The 9,802-nt window shown below is 39.8% G+C and overlaps 1 protein-coding gene across 4 annotated transcripts; it reads right to left on the bottom strand.

Annotated features, from left to right (window-relative positions):
• Window positions 1-317: 317 nt before the first annotated feature.
• LOC121947662 (uncharacterized) lies at window positions 318-9,687 on the bottom strand. Of its 4 annotated transcripts, XM_088080979.1 has the most exons (6): window positions 9,539-9,687; window positions 7,581-7,695; window positions 6,325-6,979; window positions 5,489-5,610; window positions 3,779-3,834; window positions 318-3,360 (listed from the first exon to the last, which is right to left on the bottom strand). In XM_088080979.1, exons 3-6 carry the CDS (start codon window positions 6,934-6,936, stop codon window positions 3,008-3,010), a joined length of 1,143 nt encoding a protein of 380 aa, XP_087937105.1. In that variant the 5' UTR covers window positions 6,937-6,979; window positions 7,581-7,695; window positions 9,539-9,687; the 3' UTR covers window positions 318-3,007. The 4 variants fall into 4 exon arrangements, with proteins under 4 accessions (XP_087937105.1, XP_042348674.2, XP_087937103.1 ...); XM_042492740.2 differs by lacking the exon at window positions 7,581-7,695 and having other exon boundaries at window positions 6,325-6,982; XM_088080977.1 differs by lacking the exon at window positions 7,581-7,695.
• Window positions 9,688-9,802: the final 115 nt, after the last annotated feature.

Genomic DNA, 9,802 nt, shown 5'->3' with positions numbered 1-9,802 from the left:
ATTAGAAAGTTAATAGAGCAAGCCAAAGATATCAGAAAAACGTATCTCTGATGCAATATTCACAGGACATAATCCGCCCGAAGTTTATACAAATTCGTCGTTTTACACAAACTTCCTACACTTATTGCTTTCATTATTTGATTTAATTGTACAGTTTATCAGTATTACTGTATTGTTATTGTTATTAATTTAATATTATATAAATATGTCACTTAGTCTGGGGTCGTTAATTTACTCAATGATAGAAAAGAGGTCCCTTAAGGAATAAGGTTTGGAAGCACTGCCATAGACGATGAAAATAACAATCTTTATGGAAACAAGGCAATTTTATTTCACAAGAACGGCATGACAAGTTTTATTTGTTAGATTACAAAATCTAAAGCTTTTGAAAAAACATACAATTTACAATAATAAATTCAGTGTACCCTGAAATGTAAAGTGGTTTAAATGGCAGTGAGATCATTTTACATCTTAACTAAAAATTCCAATCAAACTATTCATGATTGAAAACAACTCAGCAGATCTTACAATATCATGTCTAGGTGTTCAATTCACAGAAAACTAAAAGACATCCAGTAACATAACATCATGTACAGAACATCATCTATAAGATACGATCATCTCTACGATAATCCTTTATTAGTCCCACAGTGGGGAAAGTTGCAGAATGACCATGGGTGAAATGAAACTGAATAGAGATAAAGGTGGAAGTACTTATATCGTTATAATTGAGTAGTGCTTTTCAACTTTTTGAGTGCAATCTAAAACTAAATTATAAGTTAATTATTATTTTATATCTACTCCGAAAATAAAAATAGGCTACTTTTACAGAAACAATGGTTAGGGGGCAAGATATTCAGCTTAAGTTTGTTTGTCACCACCTTAAAGAACTGGAGGAATATTGGTTGGTAAAACACATTTATATTGAAATAGTAATAACGTGGATTAGGGGTATAAGTTTTTTCACTATCCAATATTATATTGATTCGTGGGACAATGATACAGTATTTGCTGATATCACAAAGTCAGAGACCTTTTCTTGGCTGCTAACATTATCTGCCTGGCGCTACACTGCTAGCACCGTTTGAGTGATTACAAAGGAGATATGCTTGGACGGAAATGGTGACATAGTCGCACCATTTCAAAATTAAGGTATTTCTTAAAGGTGATGATATGTATCATTGTTTCAATTTGTTTCAATGATAGTGGATTGTTCATTGAATCAAAACATCAATCTAGATGATGTATCACCCTCGATCTGGATCCGAGTCAAGAGCTATGTTTGTACTTTGCTGTATAAATCTTACATTAATTTGGGAAACATCTTAATCAAGAAACAGTACTTCCTCTTACGTTGAAAGCACTCCTTACACTCCTGAGAATGTATGTAATGTGTTAAAAAATCACAGTGGAAAACCTATTGAAGACCTTACACATATCAATACTTTCTCTTCAGTTTCGAAATCTCAGATCACTTTTACCATTTTTTCTACATTACAGTCACAAATCTTTGTCCGATATGTCATTATAAAGTACCATATGGTGGTTAAATCAGCTTCTGCATTGCAACTGCCTGAATACACATGAAGTACCATGATCCATATTATCATTAGTCCATCAAAAAGTTGATCTACACTTTTACCTAACTACAGAACAATTCACAAGCCTTAGGGCAGTGTCAACGTCTCAGGAAGCAGCAGCCAATCACCTTATGATCACTCCATCCATTAACACCTAAAGGAACACCGTGTAAGCTGTAGGGGAATTTAGTGGCATCCAGTGGTGAAGACTGCAGATTGAAACCAACTGAAATTTCTCCCAGTAAGAATTCCTTCAGTGTTAATTGTTCAGGAGGCTTTAACCAGGAGCCAAATTATTCACAGTTCACAGAGTTCTCCTGCTCTCCAAAACCAACGGACCAGGTGATTAAAACAGGGGAAAACACTGAATAAAGTAGTTTCATGTTAAAACTCAGTGTTTCTCATATGCTGTTTGGCATGTCGGAGACAGACTACTATCCCAGCACCTGCTTTTGTGCGCTTACCTTTTTTCTCTAGCTGCATTTACACTGCCTGTTCAAGGCGGGAATATAACGGCGTTACACCGCCTTGCGATTCTGTATATAAGGACTGATTGCGGAGAGGGGGACAGAGTGGTTTCGCCTCTAAGGCAGGAATGGAGGTAGTAACAGCGCCATAACGAGGTCTGTGTAAAACACAAAGCTGAAGGACAGACCATAGATGGCACGTGTGTGACGTTTTGATGACATGTTTAGGTGTGTGACCCACCGTGTGAATTTAAAAAGCAGTTGTTAGCATAGCGATTAAATATCCACAAACTGGGAAAACAATGAGATTCGGGAGTTCCTTACCCTCTAAGCAGAGGACAAGATCAGCTACCATATATACAGAGATGGTAAATGATTGTGATTAGCAAGTTATGCCTTTGTTATTGTTTAGAAAGCGTTGCCGACGCATATCTTATATGCTAGGGGCGGATGCTTGTGTGTTACATGTCACGCTTGTCATGCATATTTTGATCACGGGATGCCGCGATGTCACAGTGTATAATGACATACTGGAGCGGCATGATGTTGCTGTCGTTTAGTTCTGTGTAAAAGTGCAGGGGCAGTATAAAGGGGGTCTTCATTGCAGTACTACAGTGCCATCTCTGTGTAAAAGCAGCAACTGGTAACTCAAGATCCAGATGTTCAGGAGGTTGTTACCAGGAGCCGAATTATCTGCAGAAGTCTCTTCTTCTCAAAAACAAACTGGTAAAACACTGAATAAAACAGTCCCCCCAAAAATTCTTATTTTCAGGTGATTTCACACTGAAGGAAACATACTTACTTATATTATATTGCATTTCTGCTGTTATATCCCCCTAAATCCTACACACTGGACCTTTAAGATCATACAGCATAAATCCTCATTTATGCTTGCTGGAGTTTTTGCTGAAAATAGACTGAAGCATTGCATCAGGTGTGATTGTTGAATGGGATGTAACACTAATATCCTCCGCCCGCCAGGTCCAGCAGCGACCCAGCAGCCTCCTGGGCCTCAGCGTCGAGCTGAAGGATCTCCACAGTCTCCAGGTCCAACTCTGTGTCGCCCGGCAGCACCAGGTACTGATACTGGTTAGACTGGTAATAGTGTAACTCGATGTAGCCGCTGTCTGACAGGGGGTCTTTCTCCATCTCCTCGCTGACCTCCCCCTGCTGGTATTCAACCGACTCCATGGTGACAAGCTCCTCGTGATCTGGCGTCAAGGGGCATGGTGGGTTTTCAGAGAAAGTCGGGTTATCGGTGGTGAGGATTTGGGGTGAGGGCGCGGAGAGAAGGAGAGTGTGAGAGAGGGGATCTGCAGGAGAGAAAAACATCAAGCCAAAATTGAGACATAAATATTAATAAGTTGTTTTCATCGAGGCTGGTTGAACAAACGCTTGTCAGATTGTTCAGAGGGCATGGAGGCCCGTATAGCGCCATAGGTTCGGAAATAAAACAGAGAGACATAAAGGAGACTAAGCTAGACTATTGCTGGGTTGCCAGGGTAATAGAAGGCTGTTGCCATGCCAACAGAACACAAACACAGGAACAATGTTGCACGCTGAGAAGGCTGCAAAGGGGGAGAAAAGCTGCGTGCAATAAAAATGTCAAACAGAGCTGTTACAACATTGATGAAATATTGCCGACTTAGAGAAACTAATACAGGGTTAAATATATAAGTTCTTGTGCTAATTAAGTGACATGAGCCTGCTGTGAGTCCCCGCATCACTAACCTGAAATTTCCATAGATTCGCACACTGCAGGCACCCCAAACTCCTCTCCTTCCAACCTGCACACAACATGGCAAGATAGTTAGACAACTACATAAATTAAGTTTGCGTGTTTGCTTGAAGGTTTGCAGAAACAATGTATAGGCTCATAGGATTTCAGTATTTATCTGCAAAGTCTCTGCCCTGTGCCCTGTTTTCTAATTTTGCTCCTATTTTTATGCTCGGGAAGTTCATGGGCACATACCCCCATAGTGCTTAGGTGATGTCACGGCTGATAAAATCCAAAGTGGCTTGAAACGGTGACCTAGAATCCTGCATAGTATATCTTTAAAATACATTAAGAGGTTCATTGTAATGTAAAACTATCAGAATACCTCGCTCAAAACACACAAATTTATTTTTCTGCTCTGGTTAGAAAGCAGTGTCAGTGAAGTAATATTTAGGTTAGTATTTTTCTTTCTTTTTTATAGTCGAAAGCAAAGAAGTCAATTTTTAATCAATAAGTCTATCTATAAAAAAACAAAAAATGGTAAAAAAAAAAACAAAGCATGTTGCAGTTTGCAAGAGCCCAGGGAAAAGTGTTAAGGCTGCATGTTTTGTCCAATTAATAGCCCAAAATACAAAGATATTCAATTTAAAACTGTGAAAAGCAGTAAATTAAAGAAGCTGGTGCCAGTAAATGTTTGGCCTTTTTTCTTGCATAAGTGAATTAAAAAAGATTAAAACACAATGAAAACTCACAATTAAGTTTTATACTCAAACTATACTATAGCTGAAGTATTTTTTTCATGATTATTATTTAATTTATTAAATCGTATTTTCTTTTCGTTAATTATCTATAAACTACGTAGATACAGCTGAGAATATTTTAAAAACTGTAGGCAAATTGTAAATATGATTGTATAAGTTGCTGTTAAAACTTATATGAAAATAATATAGTACTGTTGCACATACTTTAAGGAGCTTTGTGTAGGATTTAGTGGCATCTAGTGGTGATGATTGCAGATTGCAGCCAGCTTAAACTTCTCCTATGTGCCCAGTGTGAACTCCCCTTCACACTTCTGTCATTGCTCAATGTTCAGTTTGTTTTGGAGAGGAAGAGACCTCCGCAGATAATTCGGCCTCTCGTAAAAACCTCCTGAGCAAGTGATAAAAAACAGTAAAAACAACAAATAAAGAAGTTTCATTATAAAATCAGTGTTTCTGCGATGCTGTTCGGTTCATCGCAGACAGGCTGGTTGCCCAGCGCCTGGTCCTGTGCGCTCACGTTTTTCTCTGATAAATTAAAATCCAGATGTTCAGGAGGTTTCTACATAGACCAGATATATCTGCAGAATCAGGGATTCCAACCGGTAAAAAACGCTAAATAAACAAGTGTCACTTTGAAAATCTATGTTAATTCAGACGCTGTTTTGCTTGTCGTGGAGGGGCTGCTAACTACGATGACTGACGTGAAAATGGGAATGGCCCTATCTAGAGCCAGCGTTTGGTTTGGCTGCTCCGGGCTACTGTAGAAACATGGTGGTTCCACATGACAGACTCATCCACCCACTCTTTATGTAGATATATACGGTTCAGTCCAAGGTAACGAAAAAACAATTCCTCCATTCAGGTAATTATACACAAGAAAATATACTTCTTACATTTCATTTCCGCCAATATGTCCCCCTAAATCCTACACACTAGACCGCAAAGCTGTGTGATTATACTCACAGTTCAGGCTTGTTTAACAGATTGATGTTGTTGCTGTGATAGCTGTGGGTCTTCCTCAGCACCTCGAGGAGCGCCGGCCGATACTCTGGACACACACACCACAGCGATCCCTTCCCCACTGACTGAAACAAACATACAAAACCACAGTTGAAACATTCAACTTTCAACGGGCCACACAAAGACTTCAGTAATGCTGACACACTTGACCGTAATAACAACCATAACACATGTGGAGCACATTATAGTGATTTCCCTGTAGGGCAGTTTAGTTGCTGACTCAACTTCAGAGCAGCACATCTGGATTCAGTGTGCTGCTCAAGGACATTTCAGTGTTATGGATGCTTGAACCCGTGTCCTATAATTTTGGCAACTCTCTTTACTCTCTACATGACCCAGTAGCTCTTGACCCTTTGAAACCTAAGCAAATTAGCTCAATTTCTTTCAAAAACATGGGACGAGAGCCACAAACAACCTAACAAGAAATGGCCCAAAATTTAGCAAGAAATTAGTAAAAAGTTACATAAAGTTACCTGAAAATAAGCACACAAAAAAGACCAAAAATGCACTCAAAAACAGTGCTACGCTAAAAAAACTGTATTTTTTAAAAAAAATAGTATTAAGAGAATTATAAATAAAGTTTTCTGGACATTTTTCCTTAATTTTTAAAAATAATATCTAATTAAAAAAATACAGATACATTTCTGGGGGGTTTTGTCACATTTTACTGATTTTTTTCCTTTTTATAGAACATTTCTTTCTTTTTTTTTCCCTGTGTTTTTGAAAGAAATCAAATAAATTTCAGGAGTTAAAGTGTTAAACGTGAGTCATGTCCCCACCTGGCTCTTGTCCCTCTGAATGCGCCGGAAGCTCTTGCTCAGAGACAGGTTGTGTCTAACAGAGTTCCTCCAGCCTCCGGTGGCTGTCCTGTAATAAGGGAAATTTTTCACAATCCAATCGTAGATGTCCTTCACTGGAAGCCTCCTGTCGGGCGAGTCTTCTATAGCCATGAAAATCAGACTGCTGAAGGAGTACGGGGGCTTGGATGAAGCAGGAGTAGGAGGTTGAGTAGCGGAGGAGGACTCTAGCTGAGGCAGTGGTGTCATTTTGGGAAGGGGCTGCAGCGGTAGCAGGTTGCCCCTCTGATGAAGCCAGTTGAGGCAGGTCAGGTCATCCTGGTCAGATGTGTTTGCTGGGCTGAGGCACTGTATGTTTTGTCCGTCGAGGCACTGAGACGCTGTGCAGTGTGATAGAGGCGAGGAGGAGTGAACAGACTCTGCTGTTGCTGGAGAAAGTGAGGAAGGGGACGGGGGGAATGAAATAGGTGAAAGTGGGAGTGAAATGCGGCCATTTGAGCAGGTCTGCTGCGGCGAGGACGAGAGAGGCAGGGACCCTCCAAAAGTGGTGGGACATGGTGACGAGGGTGGCAGTGTATGAAAGTTATTCTCCATCTCTCTCCCAGGAGGAAACTTCCAGGGTCATTCAGCTGTAGCACTGCTGGAAAACATGACAGAAAAAACATCTAAGTTACGGCTGATTGAACGTAAATTAGGAATAATAGTTTCCTACTTAAACGGCTGCACATGTTTGTATTGTAACAATCTTTTAATCATTTTTAATATCTGCCCCTTACTGTTTATTCTTCAATAGGGCCCGAAAACCAGCAGCAGGCGGTGGCAGTGGCTGTATTAAAATTGCCATGAATTTAGGTATTAATTGCAATTTTTAGGGGCTACAGGTTTTCAAAACCTCATGAAACTCTGCACATGCATCACAACTGGTGAATATTTGGTTATTTTTTGGTGTCAGTCTTATGTGTGACAAGATGGCTTAAAAGCACCCTCTACAAAATGTCAACAGAGTAGCCCCTGTGTTATGTTTCATTTAGATTTTAGAAATTTAGGAGGCACACATATTGCCCCAAGACTTAAAAAAAGTCTCTTAGTGCCATGAACTAAACCCTACTGGGAGTCACCCATTTTGAATGTATTTTTAACTTTTTGGACATTTTATTGCCATCTCTAAGCACAATATCAGGGTGTTACTGTATATCAGGGTATTTAGAAATCTTGAAGGTATGATTTCCAATACTTACATGAAAACAGACACTCCTCTTTCTGTTAAACTCACTGTATGTAGTGCACAGCATGCACCACCAAAGCTTCGGTCTCTAATGGATCAGGAAACTGAGCTGAAAGACACTGCCACACCTAGTGGTGGAGGGATAAGTTACAGGACTGTAAACAACCAGTGACCAGCAGGCAGAGAGAGACCACGGGGAATAACAGCATGTTTTTTTACATTTAACTTGGTGAATTGAGGATCGATTTTGACCAAAGTAGAGCTGGTGATTGTTGGATCGGTGACTTGGTGACTAGATTACTAGCAGGAGTACAGTTTGGGTGTGATTTTTTTTTCAGTGGAGTTTGAATAAAGTGTGTTTTATGATGAGTTAATGGGGCAATTAAGCCTTGTGAGTCCTCCTTGACTGAGAGAAAGTTGAATTCAAAAAGTGTACAATTGTATTTCTCTGTTTAATAAGGAAAATAGTTGTGAGAATATTACTTTTCTTAGTATTTTGTGGGTTTCTGTTGTGTATTTGTTAGTCTGAAATGCTGAAAGTAAGTAGCGCATTAGCATTTTTGATCCATGGAGGTTTTATATTTGTAAGACTTTGCAAAAGCTGAGGAAAGCGATTAAAAAATTTGTGATGACATCACAATGTAAAGTCTATGAGCTGAGCAGGAACTGGTGGGAGGAGCCAGTGGGAGAAATGCTGCTGTGCATAGTCAGTGGGCCGCATGTCATGGAAGTAAACCCCAAAGCTTGAAACTCTTTTTGGTGTATGCGCTAGGTGAGCAGTTATAATGAGACTGAATAAGTGTAATTTTGCCATTATTTAACTATTATGATATATTTATGGTCTGAAGGTGTACATGCCTAGATTGAGTCATAGTCATAGCCCCACCTATTGGCAACAGGAAGTCAACCTTGTGTGACAAAGATCTGATTTATATAGAATTTACATGGTGTGGTCTACAAATGATATACAACATGACATGTAATTAGTTTGCGGACTCTAGCGCCACATAGTGGACACAGGAAGTTCATATTATGCCGCTGTCCAATGGTTGCTAAAAGATGCATGGCTGCGTTTTACTCCTGATGTCCAAGGGCCCCTTTATTGCTGCTTGCAGCTTTAATTTTCATTATAGTTCATTCTATTACTCTGTTCATTACTCTGCACTTCTGATTAGATGCTAAACTGCATTTTGTTGTCTCAGTACTTGTACTCTGTGCAACAACTATAAAGTTCAATTTAATCTTGTCATGTGAGCAATTTTGTACCAAGGACTTTTATTTATATAGCCTCAGATTACAAAGGGCTTTACTATCCGTTCAGCATACATATCTTTTATGCAGAGTAGATGAAATAACTGTGAAATTGCACTGTAAGCAGGGCTTCTTGTATTTAAAAAATATATATATTTCTAAGGCATAGTAAATCAAACTTTAAGAACTATCTTTCAAAACTACAGCAACAGAATAATAATCCTAACACGCTGGGTAACTACTCCAGGTTCACGCTAACTCGAAATGTTTAGACTAAAAGTGCTGATGGAAAATGCTGGAGAAAAGAAAAATAATTCAGTTAAATGTTAGCTATTCGTTCCCCTCTGATGAGCATCCCTGAACGTACAAAGTCCACTGTGTGTACACTCTCACTGCACCATCTCCCGTTTTTACAGCTTAAACACAAAACATGCCCAGTGGACAGGTGCAGAAAGGCATTGCTGATCCTACACATGCTCTAGGTGCGCAGACATCGATAAAAACGCTTTAAACAAACTAATAATAAACCAATTGCGTGTAAAAACTGGCATTTTTAACGCTTTTAGAGTGTGTATGTGATGCCACATGGCTCTACAATGCAGTTCAGGAGCCAAATGGCGGAACAATATAAAGTTTCCTTTAGTCAGAAAGCCGCCTTTTCCCCCTCACAGGTGAGGTTAGCTACTGCTTCAAAAGGCGAAATATTTACGAGTTACTCACCAAATCAGCAGAACGATGATTCCGGCCGTATTCACAGCTCCTTAAATGTGCAGAAAATGCGTAGTTTAAGAGGTAAAGGTGATTTTCTGGTGTTGAAAACTGGACTCGGAGTCGGACACCTCTCCCTCCGTGTTCTGTTGCCGTCCGAGGTCTCCATGGAAACGAAAAGGACGCTTTGCATGGTGCGCGTCCCCGGGCGCGCTCCCGCACAGTTTATATAGTCTGACACCAACAACCAGGACAGTTTGGTAAAATTAGCAATAC

The sequence above is a fragment of the Plectropomus leopardus genome, chromosome 8 (assembly GCF_026936395.1).
Source record: "Plectropomus leopardus strain MGB_pleo_1.0 chromosome 8, ASM2693639v1, whole genome shotgun sequence".
In the NCBI taxonomy this organism is placed as follows: domain Eukaryota; kingdom Metazoa; phylum Chordata; class Actinopteri; order Perciformes; family Serranidae; genus Plectropomus; species Plectropomus leopardus.
The sequence above is the reverse complement of the archived record's forward strand: the minus strand, read 5'-3'. Positions and strand labels throughout refer to the sequence as shown.

Bases quoted from the DNA above. Each gene is read 5' to 3' on its own strand.
- LOC121947662 (XM_088080979.1), bottom strand. From the start codon at position 6,936: ATGGAGAATAACTTTCATACACTGCCACCCTCGTCACCATGTCCCACC. The intron at 5,611-6,324 runs GTGGGGACATGA...TGTTTGTTTCAG, and splicing joins TTCAGAGGGACAAGAGCCAG to TCAGTGGGGAAGGGATCGCT. The intron at 3,835-5,488 runs GTGAGTATAATC...TGTTGTGTGCAG, and splicing joins CTGTTAAACAAGCCTGAACT to GTTGGAAGGAGAGGAGTTTG.